General features: G+C 40.7%; 3 protein-coding genes across 15 annotated transcripts in view; all 3 read right to left on the minus strand.

Moving 5' to 3' along the window:
• Positions 1-6,776, minus strand: part of lipeb (lipase, hormone-sensitive b) — a 29,212-nt gene extending 22,436 nt beyond the window's left edge. For 2 of the 5 annotated variants that reach the window (XM_086218097.1, XM_086218096.1), the window contains exon 1: positions 6,465-6,773. In XM_086218097.1, coding sequence (XP_086074223.1) covers positions 6,465-6,555 — 91 coding nt within the window. In that variant the 5' untranslated portion in view covers positions 6,556-6,773. Of the gene's footprint in view, positions 1-1,190; positions 1,232-5,985; positions 6,017-6,464 lie in introns of those variants that run through there. The other 3 variants (XM_086218094.1, XM_086218095.1, XM_086218098.1) reach the window with 3 other exon arrangements.
• Positions 6,777-6,849: 73 nt separating this feature from the next.
• cd79a (CD79a molecule, immunoglobulin-associated alpha) lies at positions 6,850-9,546 on the minus strand. The gene is made up of 5 exons (XM_086218099.1): positions 9,410-9,546; positions 8,285-8,635; positions 7,510-7,625; positions 7,284-7,346; positions 6,850-7,166 (listed from the first exon to the last, which is right to left on the minus strand). Exons 1-5 carry the CDS (start codon positions 9,447-9,449, stop codon positions 7,041-7,043), a joined length of 696 nt encoding a protein of 231 aa, XP_086074225.1. The 5' UTR covers positions 9,450-9,546; the 3' UTR covers positions 6,850-7,040.
• Positions 9,547-9,870: 324 nt separating this feature from the next.
• arhgef1 (Rho guanine nucleotide exchange factor (GEF) 1) overlaps positions 9,871-21,973 on the minus strand; it is a 37,153-nt gene continuing 25,050 nt past the window's right edge. For 7 of the 9 annotated variants that reach the window (XM_086218105.1, XM_086218104.1, XM_086218101.1 and 4 more), the window contains 19 exons: positions 21,699-21,710; positions 20,768-20,932; positions 19,528-19,718; positions 19,287-19,433; positions 18,914-18,996; positions 18,476-18,601; positions 18,236-18,350; positions 17,669-17,769; positions 17,411-17,485; positions 17,249-17,324; positions 16,639-16,806; positions 16,465-16,552; positions 16,265-16,372; positions 16,122-16,165; positions 15,877-16,020; positions 15,664-15,789; positions 15,002-15,165; positions 14,327-14,431; positions 9,871-13,214 (listed from right to left, as the gene is read on the minus strand). In XM_086218105.1, the coding sequence (XP_086074231.1) occupies positions 14,357-14,431; positions 15,002-15,165; positions 15,664-15,789; positions 15,877-16,020; positions 16,122-16,165; positions 16,265-16,372; positions 16,465-16,552; positions 16,639-16,806; positions 17,249-17,324; positions 17,411-17,485; positions 17,669-17,769; positions 18,236-18,350; positions 18,476-18,601; positions 18,914-18,996; positions 19,287-19,433; positions 19,528-19,718; positions 20,768-20,932; positions 21,699-21,710 (2,008 nt within the window). In that variant the 3' untranslated portion in view covers positions 9,871-13,214; positions 14,327-14,356. The remainder of the gene's footprint in view (positions 13,215-14,326; positions 14,432-15,001; positions 15,166-15,663; positions 15,790-15,876; positions 16,021-16,121; positions 16,166-16,264; positions 16,373-16,464; positions 16,553-16,638; positions 16,807-17,248; positions 17,325-17,410; positions 17,486-17,668; positions 17,770-18,235; positions 18,351-18,475; positions 18,602-18,913; positions 18,997-19,286; positions 19,434-19,527; positions 19,719-20,767; positions 20,933-21,698; positions 21,711-21,973) is intronic. The other 2 variants (XM_086218103.1, XM_086218108.1) reach the window with 2 other exon arrangements.

The raw sequence follows: 21,973 nt of genomic DNA on the forward strand, positions 1-21,973 counted from the left end.
GGGCAGCTGTCATCTACAAATAAGACCAATTGTATTCCTATGCTGCATTTGTGATCACTGATTATTTGTGACCCCTGGTGACACTTAAGAGCTATGGTTAGCACAGTCACTTTACAGCAGGAGGTTAGTCCCATTAATATGAATCATGGTTGAAAATATGGGAAACATCTATCCACACGACCCAGGACAGTTCAGCAGCACCACAAATTACAGCTTCCAAAATCACACGAAAACTGAACGCCATAATCCTCATTTTAATTATTCAATTTTAGTTTTGATCGATCCAACTTACAGTCAGCAACTCATTACATCCGCAGAGAACTACCAGAAAAGGTGACACAAGAACACAGTACTTCAACAATACATGTGCCTAAGGTCACAGTATACTGCTGTGGAAAGGCAGTCACCCAAATACCATAACACAGGGCTGACTAGCGTATAGCGGTCAAACCAGTCTGGCCCAGTGCCAACATTAAAATTACATTGCTTAATTAAAGCAGAGGGCACAACTCTGTCAGGATGCCAAGTCAATAGGCCTTATGTTGACAGGGTAAGCTAAGCGTGAACTTTATGAAACCTCGGATTAACATAAGCTGCTGTAAAATTCACTTCATGATAATGAAGCCCACATACATTACACTCTTATTTCACCTTTGTTAACTGAAGATAATGTCTCAAACGGAAGAAAAATTAAGCTGCCACTACACTGATGCCAGGGCTGCTGCCAACAAACGGTACAGCAGAGTCACTGGGGGAAAACATCATGACATTCACTATATGCCTCTCTTTACATTAGATGTGCTCCATATTCATGAGAGACAAACAAGCGTTCTACATATCTAGTATTAAAGTCAAACACATGTTCTACTCATCTGTGATAGGCCACCTCTAGCCATGCCTGTAAAACAAAGCATTATGTTTCATCATCATCACTCTTCCTGTGTTATAAATGGTCCAAACATTGGAAGTAGCACCTAGTCCCTCCACATTAAAAATGAATAGCTATGGGTATTAATACGTCTTGTAAAAAAACAATACCAGTGACATTACAGACATTTCAGAAAAGCTGCAGGGCCCAAACAGTGCACCGAGTGTTAATATAAAACTACCAGCAGGCAGGTTTTGGCGCGTAATGGATGCTATAGACTATTGCAAAGCTGGGAGCAAAAAAAAAAAGTTAAAGTGTTTACCAGCATCTGAGTTCAAGTCTCTGTCCTTGTCTGTCTCCTCTCTTCCACAAAAGAAATGAGAGCATGGAGAGGAAGAAATGGAGAATGAGAGAAAGAGAGGGAAGGGTGGCAGAGACCAAAGAGATCAGGTTTTCCTCTTGCTGTTTGTCAGTCTGTCTTCTTTTTCCCCCTGTCAGTGTCTGTACTTCAGCCTGCCATAACCAATTCTTCCCAAAGGCAATGTGTGCTCCTTTTCCTTCCTCTCTGATTGTCCCTCCCATGCTTGTTTTAAAGGTTATGGAGGCTGCAAGCACCTCAGGCCCAGTTAACCTTGTCCTTGTGACAGTTGGCTAGTCTGTCATTGGTTGCTCATCCGCAACTCCGCATGACATTAAACCTAATTGGCAGACTGTAAACCATGTGAATAGGAGATGATAAAATTTGAGGTTTGCATTGGTTCCACTCACATTGCATCATTCATTAATTTCAATATTTAGCCATCACAACAAAGAACAGTAGAAGGTCATCATCAGTACCCATTGCCAGAGCCCAAAATGACATCAAGGGTCAAAAACAAAGTTAAGATAACAACAAATGAAGTAAAGGATATTGCTTTATTTGACAAATAAGGTTCATAATTTAACAATTACAGTATCCAAATTATCAGTCAAATTATCCATAAACTTACTGACTAAACTAGTGAAAGTAAGGAAGGTAACAGAGGGTTATCCACCCCATAGGGACATGGGGGACTTGTTAGGACGCAGAACGTTTACAGGAATGGCTCTCTAATCAAAAAAATGGAATAATTTTCTGTTTCAGTTGTGGTTTGGTTTTGACCCATCAGCCTCGAGCGTCACCCAGGAATTTTAAGGTCTTCTAATGCCTGGAACCACTGAATGACCTTTTTCAGGGTTCATTTCGGAGGAAGAAATAAATATACCCTCTGGTAGGGTGTATTCAGGAGTCCTGAAATTCTGCCGAGCAGGGTTGGACACTGTCCAATTCTTAATGCTCCCAAAAAACAAAAAGAAATCTAAATATCAATAAAGGATATCTTTTGGTTACTGCTACACTATTTGTTTGCAAATGCATCTAATGCAAAATTATGTCAACTCATCAACCTACAACACAACAGCGTGTGCGATTTTCTGCAGAGCTCATAAGACGCACTCCAAAGTATCAGACTCGGTGTAGTTCATTTATCCCCATATGATCACCCCAAAAGAGTTACTACAGAGGCACTTCCTGCAGTCAGGAGACTCACAAAAGAACAGACCATCCTGAAAATTCCACCAGTGACAAAAACAAAGTCACCTAACTTAATCTTAAGAGAATAATAAGAGAAAAGTGAGCACAAATGTCCAAAGTGACAACACTCCATCCCGAGTCTCAAACAATATTAGAATGGCACCTTTGAATGCATATTTGTGTTTGCTTGTGCAGCAAAATCTGCTATTGCCAACTGTTGAGAAACACAAATGTTTGGTCATGCGTGCCATTGACAACCCATGCACCCAAACAAAGGGTTGAAATTTCAAAAAGCGTGACTTTAGTTGAGACTTCTTGGCTGATATCAAATGACTCATAGCTCAAAGCAATGACACTTGAGCCCTCACCCACTTACAGAAATACACAAGTATACACACTGGGGCACACCAGGACACAGAAAGCACAAAAACAAGAACTGAAAGCCTTTAACGTCTGTTGTTTTCATTGTTGTTTCTTTTGTCTATAGGCTTCTTTCTGTGAGGAGGCTTCATCCTGTCAGAATAGGAAACACACACTTGTAAACAGGGTCTAAAATTAATGCCCCCAATCACCAAATGTGGATAAATTTCACATTTGCAATGCGAGTGTCAGAGTTGAACCAGCAAAGCGGTTGGTAATGTTTGAAAAATACAAATTTTAAATATGTGGCATTGTCACATGTCAATGAAACGTTCAAGCACTACAGATGCTCTTATCAGACATAGGAGCTCCAGCCATAGACCGTCTCCAGGATCCTAGCTTTGTTCCTGTCCCTCCCTGATACAATCTTGAGCACAAGCAGCACACAAACCTGCACTGTAACTCGTAAACCCCCTGCTACACTGAATCCCCTTTACCCTGCAGGACACACCACGTCATCTACACTTGAGGTGTGGTCATGCTATTTACAATTAAAAACTGTTTTGATCATGAATCTACAACACTTTGCAAAGTGACATCCACCACTGTACATAAAGGACTTCATTGTGCATTCAGATGCACATTCTAAACTTGGATGTCTACATTTCTTTGTAAAGAAAAGCATGAGCGATTTTGTGGTGCATTCAATTGCACCTTGTAAACTCAGAAATCTCTCATTTAAGTCTAAGTTTTTTAATCTGCACACTTTACATTTTCTTTCTTTTACAACAGCATTTTCAATAATCACATAGCAAAGCAAAATCAAAGATATCAAATGCACTTAAATAATAAAATCAAGTTTTTTTTACAAGTCTCTGCTTTATACTACACAATTTATTTGCTTTAAATCTGCATTGTCCACAGTCTTTTTCGTCACAATGTGATATTAATTATGTATGATACGAGACATAAAAAGGTTGAATAAAAAAGTTATCTGCCTGGTAATACAGGTCTGGCAGGTAGAATTATTCATCTACCGGACATTTGGCTGTTGAGATAAAGTGACAATTTCAGAACCTGGGTATAAATGATAACATTAATACCAGTTAATTGCATTCAGCCACCTCAATTCTGGTATTGTACATCCTAGCCGCCTTCTGGTGCTTCCTCGTGTTTACGCTCCATCATCTGGCAACACATGACCTTGAGATTGACTGAGGTCTACCATCACTGAGGATGTTCTAATCGCTTAAATGCATTTCACAGGGGCACAAGGACCGAGACGAGTCGAAGGAGCTTTGAGTGAGGAGCCACGAGTGTATCCTATGTGGAGGCTTTTTTTTTTTTTTTTCCACAAGACTGCAACACTGCCTTCAACTTGAAGCTGTTTAGTCATTGGTCAGCTGTTTTAATGGAACATTAAAACGAAGAACGGGACTGTTGTTCAAGCAGTTATTCATATTGCTGCATTTCTGCAGCACTGCCACTGAGAGAAGCAACACGTGAAAACAGAAATAAAGCAGCAACTTTAATATTACGCATTTAATTTACTAGACTTAATTAGTCTTTGGTGTGGGGGCAGATCAGGGAATAGCTAGACAGGGCATTTTCATAGATGTTCACACTAACTAATATTTTTAACAACTTTTCTTTCATCGAATAAAATTACTGATGTTTATCCAGTCTAAGTGACACCATGTGTTTCCAAACTGTGCTTTATAATTTTCAACAAAGGTGCTTTGACTCATAGATGGGAGTGGTCTACAAACAGTGGGAAACATTGTTAAGTGAGAAAATTAGTGCTGATGGGGATAAACATCAACAAAAAAAAAAAAAGGATGGGTCAAGTCGCATGTACCACTTTTTTTTATTATATATTTTCTTAATTTTCAAGTTTGTTTAAAAGATAAATTGGTTAAATCTCACCTTTTATCGTGGTCTTTTATTTTAAATGGGTCATTAAAAAATAAAAATTGAGTATGTTGAAATAAATCATCTTTTTGTAACACATTGTTCAACCATATCACACAGGCCCACTGCCAGTTGTTGCTAAATTGTGGACCAATTCCAGTCACTTTAGTCCCTTTTATTTACAAAAAAAAAAATAGATAATAGGGCTTAAGTTCAAGGATACCAAAATAACTCTTTAACCTTTTTATTTCCCCTGCTCTTAAAATGTGACCTCTGTACAGATAAACACAAACAAATAGTTGTTCTTTTTTCCAGTAAAAAAAAAAAAAAGGGGGGGGGGGGACAGCTGCAGTAGGTCTCTTCTTCTGAACCATAAATTGGCCAATTCTGTGAATTCTGGGTGAATGTGAGTGCAAAGTGAGGAAAATACAGTGGCTGTTCTTGGAGTTTAGCTGATTGTCACAACACAAAACTTCTGTAAAATAAGGCATTTAACAGAAAAAAAATATCACATCTTTTCATTGTACAGATTTTTTCAGATATCTGACACTCTACCAACATCATGTCTATAGGAAGCATGCTTTAAAAATAGCAAACTTTGAGCACTGCTTAGGCAAGAGGAAGAGCGGACAGCAGGGACTCTGCAGTGTCATGTTTAGGAAAGAAAGCTGTGACCCCTCTCCCAGACACAGAACCTTCATACGCACAAGCCAAACTGAACAACAGGAAACAAGCAACAATGGGTTTCTCCACACCCCACCACATAGGACACATGACTTCCTTCTGGTTCCAGTACCTTTAATGGGAGAGAAAATTATCCATATGCTCACGTTTGATGAGAGCTGGGCATGTTAGCAACCTCAAATAACATCATTAGCACACTTTTCACACAGAGTGAGAATATGCAGTGAAATTTGGAATAGCGAGGCAAAGATGCAGGCAATTAATGAAACTACCGTGGAAACATTTGAACATAGCAATGGTGGGCTACAATGAGAAAGTGACCCGGGTAAACCATATTTTAGGAAAAAGAAAGGACGTTTGTTGAGTCATGACTGAACAGGTCATGCAGCATCATGTTCACTACCTGACAGACACCAGATGTACATTAGTCAACCGTGTTCCAGCCTGCTCTCACGTCACACAGGCAGAGCTATTGACAGCTTCACCAGTGACGACATGAGTTGCTTCATCGACCAGGGCGCAGAACAGTTTAAAACACCTCCCTAGTTTCCTAACGTCACACTAGGAGGCTTATCTAGTCATACTCATCCCCTTGCTATGTCTGGAGTACCTGTTAGGTTGGGTCCTGTCAGGGTCAGCGGCTGGGGGGGATACAGAACGGAGAAGAGTTGATTTAAAGAAAGAGAAGGGCCACGTATATGTAGTTAAATCCGCTACATCTAAATTTTTACTAGTGCTATAACTGGCTAATGTACTGAGATGAGGGATGCCTCATAGCGGTGGACATGCAGGGCAGAGGACAATTACTATGGGACAGCTTTAGCTTTCGGCAACGCTTGCAGGCAGTCAGTATAAATATAGTTCCTCCCTCACTTTGTTGTCACACACACACAAAAAAATCACAAGACCTAAGCGGCTAACACGACTTAAACCCCGGTTGTTCAATTCAGCTGAAGCTAGCTGCTAGAGGTGGCTAGCGGGAGATGACAGCTCAGGAAAGGAAACGTTATTCGCTAGAGAGAAACGCGACAACGGGAGGGAGGGGGTGGGGGTTGTGTGACAAGTTCGACTCGGTTTAGACCAACTCACCCACTGGACCCTCTTTGTGTTTGGACGAGCGTCTCCCATTTACACCCTTATCAATTTTTGTGTTCCCACCACTCTTCTTATTCGACGCCATCTTCGCCCACTCTCTGTTTACGCACCGCCTCTTACATCTCCCCTACATACCTGCCAGAGAGAGCAGAGGCCACGCCCACTCCCAATTTGGAAGCCAATGAATGGCTGCGCCGCGGTCCAGTAGCCAATCAGGATACTCTGAAATCGATAGAAGTCTGCCCCTTTTCTTCTTCTTGAAAAACTTGGCACAGAATCGTAATTGATCCAGTGAGTGCAAACACGAATACAATGGAAGAACTTGTTTCATTTATTATTTGCAACGCCACACACACACACACACACACACACACACACACACACACACACACACACACACACACACACACACACACACACACACTTCAGACAGTTGGCTTAAATAACTGTAACATGTCTTTCTACGAATTGCAAAAACAGATATTGAATAGAAGGAAGCTGATCACAAAGCTTGATCTTCCAAGCAAATAAAGATGTCAAAAACAAAGTCAAAAACTGAATTTCTGATCTTCAAGGCTTCTCCAGCTGGATTTCCTCCTCTTCTTCCATAGAGTAGCCCACATCTTCGTAGGGGCCTGGTCCCTTGAAGCACTCAATCCGATCGTAAGTTGTGCAACAGTCATCTAGATTGAGCCCCTTGTTGATAGAGAGTGAGGAAATACGCACAAAAAACAAACAAACAATGAACCAATTAATGGCAGATTTATTGCTACGTGTTTGACTCAAGGAGGATGTGACTCTTTTAAAACTCACCTGATAAATGTTTTCCTCTTCCCTCTTAGCCTTTTTCTTGTCCAGTTCTTTCAACTGCTTAGACTGGAAGGGAACAGAAGTGAGTAAAGTGGTTAAAAGGTGGAACTGTGCAACAAATGAAATTGCAGAAATTAACCGTGGCTTCAATTGCAGAGCAAAACAGAATTTAAAAAAAAATTAACCAAAAAAAAGAGGTTTCCATTAACAACAGTCATAGCCCTCTGACCTTGAGGAGGAGCATGGTTGAAGGCACCAGGACGAACAGGAGCAGTAAGATTCCCTCAGCAATCAGGATCTGGTTTTTAGTTTTTTCGCTGAGGTTTATCGTTTTCTCCAGTGGCTCTAGGAACGCAGACGGGATGGAGGTGAAACATACATTTGCTTCATTTTTTGTTTTGTTTTTTTGGAGTGAGAGATCAAATTAGAAAAGTGAAGCCGGAGAGTGTAAAAATAATCAGGCTAACTAATTAATTACACAATTCTTCTAGACATAGACATTTATTAGCTTATATAACTGAACCTTTTCCAAATAACTATTGCACAATCTATGCAATGGATGAATAAACAATTGCTATTATTGTTCTGTGAGGGTTATCTCACACATAATCCCAAGCGCAGTTTAGAGGTTGTTTAACATTTCCACATCTGCCATCTGCTGTTAATGAGATTAGATGCAAATAGGAATTTCAGAGAAAAGCTGTTCCATATTTGGTTGACTGAAACAAGATCTTATCTTTGTGTTATTTAAAGTAAGAGCCCGAGACCATCTTGATGAAGTGATGATAAACTAGGATGTGCAAGGATGCTGCCTTCGACCCAACTCTTGGATAGACTAAGGTTAACAGGATTTGTGGATTATGAGGTGTTAGCAGTACTTAGAGCTCACTTGACTCCATCTCTGCATATTACTCACACTAGAATTTGCGGTAGGCTCGCAGAACAAAGCGACCCCCTCCTGTCGTTATGCAGACACGCACACAAACACACAGACACACACTCACTGTAGACCTGCAGGTAGGTGCCATGTGTGAAGAGCAAGCTGACAGTGTTATTCAGCAGACACCGGTACAGCCCAGAGTCGTTCAGTTGGACAGATGACAGGGTCAGTGTGCCACAAAGTACACCAGAAACTATCATATCGCCAATGATTCCCTGAGTATCTCCAAGTTCTGCAGCATTAACCAAAGATGGACCAAGAGTTCTGTTGGAAGTTCTACGCTGTCTGAGCCAAGTGATTTGGACTGAGTCCTTCTTGGTACTGTAGCAGCATTTCAGGAGAGCTGTGTGAGAGAGCTTCACCCTCTGGTAGGGTTTGTCCATCTCTACAGTCACCTCCCCCTGAGCAGAGGACGCTGTGGAAGAAGCAACAGTTATGACACATTTGCAACGTACATATTCAAATTGAAACAAAGATTTAACAGTTCACTTTGGGATGGTGAGTTGTAACTTTAGAGGCTTCAAGTTTGAATAATCATGGTAAAAAGAGTTGCATTTTATAGAGTAGTGGTTCTCAACCTAAGGTTGGGAGGTCCTAACTTAAGGCACTAAATGGTGTGTGGAAAAAGAGGGGTTTTTTTTTTTCAGACTTTCTTCCACCTGCAACGGTGATGTAACGACCCTGCATGTATTGTATTGAGTGTTTGAGAGTAAGGGTGTGCCTACGCTTGAAAACTACATAAAAACTAAAGTATAATATGACGTCACCCTCTTAAAACAATTGTCTCCAGTTTTTTGTGTTTTCTGAAAAACTTGAGAAAATGTCTCAGGCACTTATTTTCAGAGGGTGACGATAATCATTCTTAAACTAAGGTCTGAGAGACGAAGCTGTTTTAATATTATATATCTAACAGTTCTCAGTTCTTCAGACCTTAAGTACATGTTGATGGCAGTGTTACTAAAGAATGATGTTTATTCCAACACAAAAAAAGGTTGAGAACCACTGATGTACAGCACTGTGAAGCAGACTGGTACAGCGCTGGAAAATGTAAAGTTATAGGAGACATGCTCCACTGAAGCAGAATACAAAGGTGCAATACAGAGAATATATGGTAAAAGTAGATACCAGTTCTATCAACGCAAGCGGTCACAAGGTCCCTCCATGCCCTCCCTCTCAAATACAGACTTACCAACGATGCCGCAGAGGAGAAAAACAAGTCCCGTACTCATCCTGTTTATGTTCAGTCCAAGAATCAAAAAGATATAATGGAGAGAAAATTGGCCTGTATGACACAAACCTGTCTGGTGCTGCTATTGTTGTAACAACACTGTCTGTGTCTTGTTTTTCACTGTCAGGATTTACACTTGAATGATTTTCACCAGTCACATTTGCATAAAAGTCATACACGCAACAGGCAAGTATTAAATCTATTAATTTCTCCATGAAGATTAGTTATTCCATTATCACAGGGACATAATTTCCTTTTTTTTTTTAAAGACATATTGTATATCTAAAATTGTTTATGAAATCATATGTAATGCAGGAAAAAAATTAATTTGACTTTATACTGTATGCATCCAAGTTCATTCAAACTCATCTAAATCTAAAGCTTTACCACATAAGTTTAAAAAAAAAAAGTAGTTCAAAATATAAAATGACAAAACAGGTATTTATTTCCCCAATTTATTTAAAAAAAGGAAGAATTAAAAAACAACGTACCACATTTTTCCTTAAGTATATATACATGTATATGTATATATATATACATATACATATATATATATATATATATATATATGTAGATAGATCATTCAAGAGCCTCTTATACAATAAAATCAAAACCCAAATACACAGTATATTTCTTGCATATTCTTCGTTTATAGAAAGACAAGATGGCAGATGCTTGTTTGACATTAGCAGTGTAGTTTTGATTACAGGAAACTGGCTGGAAAAGTGGGTGAAGGGCTCAAAAACTATTTCTGTGATGAAGATGAAACAAAACAAACAAAAACAACAACAGCAGAACAGGATCTGTCAATAATGTCTTAATTCCTACAACCCATTTGGTCATTGTCTCTCACTATGAGGTCATGATCCTGCAGGAAAGACTGCCCAGCAAAAAAGTGATCGTTTGTTAGACCCAAGAGCCCTTTATGAAGAAAAACAACGTGATCGTCAGAGCAAGGCACCAATCTATAAATACATTTGTATGAGGAATACATGAGGACAAAGCATCAAGTTGAGAGAGCGAGCGAGCGCTGTCTGTAGCAGTCGTTGAGCCAGTGAAGAGTGAGGGTATCACTCTGGTGTTAACTGGGTTTCACCTGCTGACCACTGCACTTTAACAACTAGAAATCCCTGGTTGAGATGATCTCTTTATATACATTGCTAAGTTAGGAAGCCACAGTACAGAGAGCACTTTTTAACGTGCACAACGTCCTTAAAAAAAAAAAAAGAAAAAGAAAAAAGTGTCATAGCTACATTTGCCTAATTGTTAGAAGTCGTTCATGCGTCGTTACAGACTTCCTCGCTCGCTGTTACGGTCTAATGCATAGTACATAATTACAAAAGATTCTTGGAAAAACAATGAGAAGAAAAAAAAAAAAAGGTAACAGAACTCACTCAGCCCATTAATCAAGAAATAAACATCGTAAGGTAAAGCTGTGTGGTAGAAGAGATGATCATGCTATTACAAGAGATGAGGGTGTTTGAAGAGTGTATGTAACCAGGAAGCTTAACACAGAGGGCTAACTATTTCATACTTCTCATATTGAAGCTAACGTCTATATACAAGAGGAAGCTACAGGGACAGAGGGCAGTCATGTTGGAACACCAACTTATATAAATTTAACAACTTGTGACTCTCAAGTGACTAATGGCACCATAATTTACATGATTTCATACTGAGGTTCAGTAAAGTCCAAAGGGCCTTTTGTTGTTGCGGCAAGAATGTTTACAATGTATGTGAGGAAATGATCATGATTACAGTACAGATAAGAGAGGCGTCTGAATGAGGCTGCAGCTTTCTTTCCTCCAAACCGTCAATGTTCCTTGAGCATCCTTATCAAGCTTCATCATCTTGTTGCTTTGTTCTACATCTGAACCTCTGAACCGGGTCCCATTGGCTCAACTTTGTGGCAGAGGAATTATCAGTGCTTTTTTTTCTCTGGCAGTTTCTACTTACAACCCAAACAGATTCTAAAGATGACCTCTTTCATTCATTTTTTCAGATGAAACCACTCCTTTCCTCTGAGGAATGAATTTATTCATATATAAATAATATATACCAATAAAACAAACAGACTCTGTGAGACACACACACACACACACACACACACACACACACACACACACACACACACACACACACACACACATATATATGTATCTCACAGAGTCTGTTTGTTTTATTGGTCATAAGGTTAGAGGAAGCATGACTTTCTTCATATGCGTTTTTACATTCATCAGAGAATCACATTGAGTTTAGAGAGAAGGGCAAACAGCTGACTTCAGGCGGCATCAGCATCCTCGGTATGGATGAGGTGTGTCATCAAGAAAATGGACAGCTCGAATGAGGATCTAACGGTGCAATCTTTGGTCCCGTGCGCCCTGCCACATTTTTGCCACTACTAAGAAGTTGTCTCATAAATATAATTACAATCAACTGCTGAATAACATACAAAGACAGAGCTTAATGTTGATACAAATACTGCTACCCGGGAAGAAGAAGGTCTTTACTAATAATGTACATTATTGTCATTTAGTACAATTTGTCACCATGTTTAAATTTTTGGATCAAGAGCTTTGAACTCAGATTAGTGACTAGCAGAGGCTACGGAATTGCAATGCTAGCAGGAACTGTGAGCGCGCCTGTATACGTAGCACCGGGCCCTGTGTTTGTAGGCGTGTGCGCATCTGTGTGTGACTATTATTTTGTGTGTGAGCCCATGTCCTAATCTTAACTTTTCAAGCTCACTTCATTAAGGAAAACAACCTCTTATCTTCCTACCTGCTCTTTCATCATTCTACTTCACTCACCATCTCGATGATCACGATTACACATTCTACTTTTGCCTTCTTATGTCTGTCTCTCTCTCTCTCTCGCTCGCTCCCTAATGTGTTGACGTCGTTGTGGCCCAGCGCTGTAAGTTTCTCACAGGAAGTAACTCACTGACCTAACAGGACTCAGAAGAATAAATAAAAGCAGTAAATACAAACAAGTTTCCATTATCAACAGCTTGATTAGCTATAGTGCCACTATTTATAAATGTTTCCATGTGACCTAATTACAGTAACAACCCTCTAAACAAACAAACTTAATTAAAAACCTCGTAACACACATACACACACACTTAATTCCATGCATCTTTTCTGTAATAAGACCTATACTGGATAGTGAGTGAAGGTAATACATTTTGCAAAAACAGTAGATTCAACTGGTTTTGATCTTTGGCATAGACTAGAAACAATACTATACAGTATTTCAGCAGTAGTATTTAGCTTCCATAGCTACACTGGCTTCCTAAGGCATTTGGTGTAGCTAATATGGTAGGCACACATAATGTCTTCTTTACTTTACGCCTGCTATTGGCAACATTGGTAATTTTTTCCCCCAGCGTGCATGTTTCTGGTGTGCATATGTGTGTTACAGCAGATTACAAGCAGTATATTTTGTTAGGCAGCATCTCTCAGCAAAATATTGCTTTTTTTTTTTTGGCACCTCTCTGCAGAAACAAGATCCTACTCTTAAGTAGGTTTTTTTTTTCTTCTTCTTCTTCTTCGTATACCTCTCTAACAAGCATCCAGGCAACTAGACTCACATACACACACACATCCCAAGTTCCATCACTGAACCACTGCACTGTCCACGAAGTCTTCCCTCCAGCTCAGCTGCAAAAAGCTGTGACATGTAATGCAGCAAGGGTCCAGGCATAAGTTCAGAAGGAATTTCCTGGAAATTCACTCTTGCACTCCAAACCAGCACCAGTAAAAATCTAAACAGAGAAAAAGACAAGAAAATTCAAATGTACAACTCATGAGAAAGTTTGCGCCCCTCCCTTCATCTTCCTAATTCACTCCCTAAACAGTGTCTGCTGATTCTTTTCCAGCAGATACAACCCAGATGAGAAAACAGGTAAATGCTAATATCCTTTCCAAGTTGACTGCTACTTCTATCATGAGCCAATAGCAATTAAACTTCTCTAGGAGCAGCAGAGAGTGACTTTGAGCCTTATTTCCCCAGGCTTTTCCTCTCAGGCTTCATTCATACTGCCCCGTCTCATTAAGGACATTTCTGGGCAGCAGGAGGGTTACAGACACTGCTCAGAATTGGAAAAAGAAAAAAAAATAGAATTAATCATAATTTCATCTGCATTTAGAATATTTCTCAGTTAATTTAAAGTTTTCTCCTACAAACACATGGGCACTTTAGTAATCAAGAAGACTAAACAAGACTTTAAATATATTCACTGCATCAATATGTGGATGAAGATACATAAGCACCTAATAACCCCTTCATTTCACAAACTAAATGTTTAATCTGGATTTGGAAGGATAACACTTAATCAGATGAACATTTTCCTGTGTCTTGGTGCGAAACCTTCTGTCGATGTTTGCTCAAATCAGGCGCTGCAATTCAACGGCATGGACTGTGCATTTTAGCTGCAGGGATTGGAGTTGCAGCAGTGGCATAGCTGCTTATCCCAGAAAAGGAGAGCAGCAACCTGATGTCACACTGTGGTGGCCAAGCATGTCAGAGATCAGACCAGAAGACACCAGCGTCAGCATTTTAGCATCCTGCCATTTCTTTAGAAACATGGAAAACAGACTGCTGGTCTGAGCAGTAAAACTCTCTCTTGAACAACTTCAAAAATGTAAATTGACATGGCAATCGCTGACGGAGGGAGGGGTTCTGCTTCCTCCTGTCGTTTAAAGGTGCTTTGCTTAAGTGCTCGTCAGTGTGATTCACCGCCACCTTCTGGATAAGGAGGGTTACAGCTCCCATCATAGATCACATTAACAGGCCAGGTAGTGACCCACCCACATCACTGCACATCCGCCACAGCGCCTGAATTGGTGTGAAAGCAGCCTAATGCTGTTGTCTCACCTAGTGGCCAGCCGGTGGTGTGATGGTGTCTCACTGGAAGTTGCCGTGCTCCAGGGAGAACTTGGAGAGGGCCTCCTGCAGCCGGTGGTGCTCATCCTCAACAATCTGCAACACAAAGAAATCAATACCACCTTAACAGCACAGGACAAACTCTCACACAATTCAACCTCCTCCTCCTAACATCCTCTTTGTCTCCCTCGCTGCCTCTCTGACACATCCCATTGCGAGAGCTGGACATAATAGCCATTTTCAGAGATGTCCAATTTCACGAGGCAATTTTCAGCCAAGTAATAACAGCAGTGGTTAAATGGTTCTCTATTCTCTAGTTTCTCTTTCATGCCATTTGAGTTGTCCAAAGTCCACCAGCCTGCTCCTTGCTTATCTTACTTATCTTCAGTGAACTCTGCATCTGTGTCTCTATCCAGTTAGCTCTTTTCTTTTAAAGTCTTTAATCTGTATCTGGTCATCATGACTGCTCCATGCCGTTTTCCTCTAAATTATACACCCTCCGTTCATCACTCTACCACCCATTCATCTGCTAGCACACTAAGAAAAGACATTTATTCTCTACGCATTTCGCTTATTGTACATTTACACGAAATCTTTTCAATTTTCCATTTGAAACCCTTGCTCTTTTGTGTTTATGGCTCATCAATCTTTCTCAGACCACCTCACCTGTAGTCTCTTCAGTTGTTCCTCCAGACTGCGAAGCCTCCTGCAAACCTCCCCCATTCTCTCATTGGTCAAGACCAGTGGTGCACTGATGCTCTCCTCCTCTGCCTTCATCCCACCAACTTCTTTGTCTTCCTCTGCTCCTCTGTCTGGCGTGTGACTTTCCTCTGAGGATGGAAAGGCAGAGCAGATTAGTCAGTTTTATTTTCAGTGTCAGTAGATAACGTATGACACTGGTAAACCTACAAATATTGTTGACGTTTACCGTCCATTCACTGATAAAACGGCAGGTCTCTTCATTTGGAATGATTAAAAGATGGCAAAGTGATTGCTACAACTGCATGGCTTGATTGTGTAATGGACCGATGGTTTAGTTTGGCATTTTAGGGGTGAGTTCCAATAAAGCTTTTTGCTCAGGAAGCTTTCAAACGGACTGAGATGACCTGAAGATATCTCTAAGCCAGCTATAAGTAGGCAGGCAACAGTAGTGAGCATCACTCTACTCCCAGCAGCCTCAACAAAAGATTTATCACACTCTTTACCCTGACTAAATGACACATTGTTGTTTTCACACTTTGGATTAGTCTTAAGAAAAGCTTTATGAAGAATACTTGGGTTATCACTCCACCTCTGACATTTTTTTCTCAATATCATATTATTCCCACCTGTTGATTGACAGCTATCCATCTCTTGACTGGGCTTGTCTGATTGCTCAGCACCATTTTCTTCATCAGGCTGTGAGTCTTCTGATAGGCTGATGCTCCCGACTAACAGCCTTTTTAGTGACATGACTAACAGAGGAGACAGATTCAATGGATTCAATAAGACAGACAATAGACAATTCCACCTGCAGCAGCACAAGGAAGACCCCTACTCACCTTCATCCAAAGCATTATTAGCAAGCCTCTCCGGCTCACTGTTGGAGTAGCCTATCAAGTCAAAGCCTTTATCTGACAGGAAATCGCACAGCGAGGACCTTGGGTCTGAAGACTTCTCATCTGTCAAGCTGTCCTTATCTCGATCTGGAGACAGACACAAGGCTTAACTTTGATTTAAGTGCTCAGAAACAATGACAAATATGTACTTAATTAACTATTTAGCAGACATATGAGTATGGCCTCACCGCTGCCGCTTTTCAATCCTCCGTTCTCTGTCGGGCTCAAAGGGCTGACAGAGAGAAAATGGTATTTTGAGACGGTTTGAATTTTTGTTATTGATGAATATATCTTGCTGCTTGAATGCACAAACACACACAGTGACACTTACGCTGATGGACTGAACGGTGCCCCGCCACTTCCAGGAGGAAGCGTCAACCTCATTGGTGCTCCGCTCTTCTTGAGATCATCCACTGCTGACTTTATCACATCGCTCCAGCTACAGAGCATACGCAGATCAGGATTAATATCATCCGGAGGTTTACCCTCTGAAATGAGATGATCAGTCTTATCTTTCCCTCACGCACTCACAATTTCCTCTCGCCGACAGACTGAGCCACCAGTTCATAGATCTGAGCACCGCTGTCCCAGGTAAATATCACATAGAAGGCCTTTCGATCTGACAGAGGAGAGAAACAGGAATTAGAGGGTTTAGAGATACAGATCTGACAAAGGGAGTTACCCATCTCTTAATAACCAACCAACCTGTGGCCACCTCTCGAAGGAAAACTGAGTCCAGCTTGATAATGGGGCTCAGCATTTGCTTGCCCTCCTGGACGGCAATGTTACTCTTGCTCTGGCATTTGAGGACCATCTTGTCATCCTGTTTCTGCAGGAGCACGAGCAGGTCGCCAAGCAGCACACACTGCACCTCTGAGGGACAAGGCAGACCAAAATTGGTTTTATTGTTATAGAAAATAAGAAAAACAGTGGGTCAAATTCATTTCAAAATATAAATACATGAGTAAAAGTAACGCAAGACATTAAAACACATTTAATGACATTATACATGTAACATTAACGTATTTTCTTTGGTTTATCCATAAACTTCCATTGTGAGGAAGTGCCGTAACATTTTTCAGTACTGAAAGTACAATACAGTAAAGTTCAGGCGACTGAAATAAAATTAATTTCTAGAAATTATTGTTTCATCTATGAGTAATTATGTTTTATGAAATCTCATTCAATAGTAAATTCACATTATCTAATATATGTTAATGGTGGCAACAATTAACACTTCAGTCTTGGATAGGTAGTTTTTGAGATGTGAATTGAAAATGCAAGCATCTGTTCCCATGTAGTCTCTTGTGTTTACCAATAGCCTTCTCCTTGGTGACTTTCCAAGTCAGAGGGCCTTCATACAGCATCTTCTTCTGAGTCAGGTCAATGTTCTGATGAAGACAAGAGACTGGCCATTAATAATCAAACCCCAGGACATCAAGGACCAATACCAGTCTACAAACACATTTTGTTGTACCTTATATTCAGTATAAAGCTCATTACTGGGCTTGAGTCCTGACGTGTCCAATTTACGCTGGTATTCCTTCAGAATCTGGAGAGAGAGAGAGAGAGACAGGGATATTAGAGGGTCAGACAGAGGACAGGCAGCAAAGCTCTGGAAAAGAAAAAGTCTACAAAGAGACCCTCAGAGGTCGAAAAGGGAATTTACTTGACTCCAATTGTCACTCAATCACTACATAACAGCATGTTGACTAATGGGTTCCGTATTCCTCACCAAGAAGTTCTCCATCTCCTTGACCTCCTCGTTGACATGGTTGAGGATCTTTCTGCAGCACTCTGCGCTTTGCTGGATCCTCTCCTTCTCTGTTGGGTCCTCTGTGGTGAGCCAGAAAATATGAAAAAAATATATAGTTTTTACAGCAGAGCCTAAACGAAAGCCATAAATCAAGTGTGCAAAAGATTTGGGTCCTGACAAAAATCGAGCCCTCAAATGGTTTTGTACTCTGGTGTGTTATTCAAATATTTCCAATGTTTTTGTGTTCCAAAGTGTATTCAGCACATACAGTCAAAACATGCATATATAAATAATTTGGATTATGACCTCAAAATATCTCATTTAGTTTTACAAATCGACCATCATCTGCATCAACAGTAGTCAATAGCTAATAACAGATGATCTTTTCCATCTTTCCCACTCCCTAAGACTTTCCACATGTTGTGGCAAAATGGGTACCTCACACCAATCCTTGCATCTTAATGATTAGGTCATGAAGATAAATGTATACATATTTACAGAGTAATTTTTCCTTCATATTCCACACATAGACACACGGACACCTACCTGTGCTTTTGGCAATTTTCTCCAGCAGCAGCGGGTATTTGGTCAGTCTCTGCATCTCTATGGGAATGATGTCCTTGAGCTGCAGCCTGCGGCACTGGGGCTTACTCTCTGCCTCCTGAGATGAAAACACACATACACACACTGGTCAGAATGTCAGTGGGAATTCTTTTCTTGCATGACAATGAATATCAATGACTTAATATGTGTCTTTAGTATGTAAGTATTGTGCATGTTTCACACCAGTATGAAGGAGTTGAAGCGTGGCTCTTTTTTCTGTTTGCTCTTGATCTGGTCCAGGGCCCATGACTGACGACTGCAGAATCGAGCTGTCAGTTTCTGGAACCATTCTCCTTCTGTGCCACCAAACTGGAACACACACCAATCAGAGTTAGCTTGTTGAGCTTGGCAGTAGTAGAGAATGAGAGGACTTAAAGTGTCATGGGGGTGGGAAAAGAGCTGGAAAAGTCTGTCAGTATGAAAATCAAGAACCAATGCAACAGTGTGGCTGTTAAAGTGCTTACTTTCACAGAGCAATTGGTTTTGGTATTTGTTCTACTACAAGATTTTGGAAAAAAATAATGCCAATTTATTTTAACAGAACATTATCAGTTGAAGTCTTCAAAAAGCAATGGCCAGAAATGAGTAACAGGAGAGGATGAAGAGATTCTGATCACTCACTCTGCTGAGGACTGTGGTGCTGATGGATTTGACTATAAAATTGTCTTCCAAACGCAGTTTCTTCAGGTTTTCATAGAAGTGATCTAGACAAAAACAGTTTACTTTTAAAATTATGTAAGCATTTTTTCCCTTTTCTATCCCTCTAATAATAACAGTGTTTTCACTTGCATTATCAAATGAAACTACAAATCAAACAACCCAGCACTCAAATGCACTGACAAGGACAAGCGTCTGTTTCCCATAACAATCTGATCTGATCTGATTTAATATCATATTTATTTGTGTTCCCAATTTTAGGTTTCTTCATTGCCAACTTAAACAAAACATTTCACACATCCACAACAAGAAGCTTCACACTTTTCTGGGCACTCACAGTGCATTTCAATGATCTCGTCCAGGCTGGGGAAGATGGTATCCAACTCTGTGGAGGTCAGGAGCTCCTCTCTCTCTAAAGGCTTGGAGAAAACCATCTGAAGGACACTCAGCATCCTCACATGGGCATGCTCAGTAGCATACAGCTCTGAGAGGAAAGAGGTAGCAAATGCTGATATAAAATATCATGTTGAATCAAACACTTCAACCACTAGCTGAGATCTGGTTGCTCTGTTTCCTACCGTTGATGACCTCCTGTCTCTTCGTCTCCTTCTTGCTAAGGCTGGCCAGAGCTTCACGGGAAGCCAGATCCCTCCAGTTGGGCGGGTCCTGCTCAAACTCAAGGAGGCGTGGCTCCATCTCCTCCAGCTGTGGGGACGGACTGGTGGGGGAGGAGCCAGGCCCCTCTGGAGTTAAAACTGGTCCTTCAAAGCTGAGGACAAACAACATGGGATTTAAGTATGAACCAGGCAGCTATCAGGTGATGTTATACTTTGAGGTGCGAGTGAGAGGTCTTTTTATCAACAACAAACAGCTACGATGCACAACATATGCTACCAATATCCAGATATGTCGAATCTCTTTTACAGTCACAAATGCTTGCAGATCAAGACAAACATGAATTTAGAGTATGAAAGTAAACTTTAGGCAATCAAAACAACATTTACTAAAACACAAAAAGCATCACCAAAAGCAACACTGAGATCAAAATGTGAACCTTGTCACCATCAAATGATTCACTTTCAGTTCATATCATTGAAATCTTATGTCTCTCACCCTCTACCCCGGTTGTTCTACCACCTTTATTTACATAAAGCTGCTTTGCATTATCTGCCACTCTGAGGATATTTTCTGAGTGTACACAATGTTTCTTGTTTCTTGGTGACACAATTAAATGTCATAAAATCTTTGAATAGGACCTCTGTTGCCTTATTGAGGATCCTATACAGATTTGAGATGTCCCCTTCACAAGCGCGCACGCACACACACACGCGCACACACACACACACACACACAATAAAGGACTGGCCTCAATGGTCAGTACTGATCAAACTCCCTTAAGAGTTTAAATGTTTGACTGTTACTTAGTTTCTGGCCTGAAAAACACAGGTCAACAACATAGAGAGATTTAAAAGAGAATCAGTCGACCTGTCAGACAGACTGATTCATTGCACTCATAGTAGACAACTGATTCGTGCTCTCCCCTTATCTACAATTCTTGTCACTGCTCTTTATTAAATTCCCACTAACATGCACTCTATCAAATCTTTGCATGCCTCAGGAAATTGTCATGCACATCTAATTATGATATGAGCTTACAAATATAGGTTATAACTTATTGTAGAACTACTGCACTTTTTTATCATGATTATTATCATTGTTATATGTCATGAGTTGTATGTCAGTCTTGGCAGCCTCTCTGTCCCTGCTGTGCTCCTCTCTTGCCAGAGAGAGGGTTAAGTGGGGTTCTGCCCATCTTACGGATGGAGGTGCTGGGTGTTGGACAGAGCAGGTATTGGTGTCATGGTTGAAGGCGGCTGGAGGTCCACATCACTACGGGAACGAGACTGTTTGGCCCGAGAAGAGCCACGGCGACGTGAGGAGTGCCGATCCACGCGAGCGCTCTCACTACGTGTCACTTTCCTACTGTGGGGAGGAAAGGTGGGACAGAAAGGGTGGGGGGTGGGATGAGACAAGATATGGGAAGAGAGAGGAGGATGGAAGAAGGAGGGAACACATGCAAGGTAGAAAAGAGGCCACAGGGAGGAAATAAGAAGCAGGGCAGTGATGGAGAAAGTTAGGGAAAGACATAAATCCCAGTGTTGAAAGTAAGAGGAGTGGTAGAGAAGGCATCAAAGCCATACGTAGTCAGCGTGGAGGGATATTCATTGATTTATGAATGTATGGAGGACGGGTAAGTTAGGATCCAGAAGTAGAGGATTTGAATGAAGGGAGAAGTTTGAAATGGAAAAATCACAACATTGACAAAAGATGAAGAAAGAGAAAATGAGTGAGAATATGCATGAGTTAAGACATGCATATTGGTTAAACAATGGAACATATGGAGTATGTTCCATGTTTTATATTAGCTCTGAGCTATTGGGAGCCAATGGCTTGTATATAAAATGCAATCCATGTCCAAAATGCTTTCGATTTGTCAACTATAATGGTCATAACAGTTCTCCTATTCCACACAACGTGCAAAAACATCCACTAACACATTCCAACTGGACTCAACAATCAGGTTAATTCCAATTTCCGTTCAAAAGCAAGTATTTAATACTTAACCATGGAGTATGTTTGTGTTACTGTATTGGAGCCTACGATGAGTCATGAAAGCATGTGAGTCGTGTGAATGTTTGTGTTGTGTAGCCTGAAGCATGTCCATGACTGTCAAGGCGCTGACACCCACCTTGTCTTGCGTCTGTAAAAACACGGGATATCATATCATTACACAGCCGCTGTGACAAAACCCGACAGCTAAAATAACAACCATAACATACAGCATACTCCAACTAAATGTGCTGGACAACTGTTTTGTCGGAGTGGCATGCCAAGTATATTGCCAAAGCCCCTGGCACAACATGTAACCACGCACAAAATGAAGACAAGCAGGACGAAGGACAGACCCTGGCTACAATTGATGCAGACACCTTGACAAGCACACTGGGTGAGCAGCAAAGATAA

This window comes from Aulostomus chinensis, chromosome 11 (genome assembly GCF_037954235.1).
Source record: "Aulostomus chinensis isolate RoL2024-O1b breed Wild chromosome 11, RoL_Achi_v1.0, whole genome shotgun sequence".
Lineage (NCBI taxonomy): Eukaryota > Metazoa > Chordata > Actinopteri > Syngnathiformes > Aulostomidae > Aulostomus > Aulostomus chinensis.

What these genes read in the sequence shown, in the direction of transcription:
- cd79a (XM_086218099.1), bottom strand. Translation starts at nt 9,449, where the DNA reads ATGAGTACGGGACTTGTTTTTCTCCTCTGCGGCATCGTTG. An exon ending in CAACCATGCTCCTCCTCAAG is followed by an intron (nt 7,347 to 7,509) that starts GTCAGAGGGCTA and finishes GTTCCCTTCCAG; the next exon opens with TCTAAGCAGTTGAAAGAACT. An exon ending in AAGAGGAAAACATTTATCAG is followed by an intron (nt 7,167 to 7,283) that starts GTGAGTTTTAAA and finishes TCTATCAACAAG; the next exon opens with GGGCTCAATCTAGATGACTG.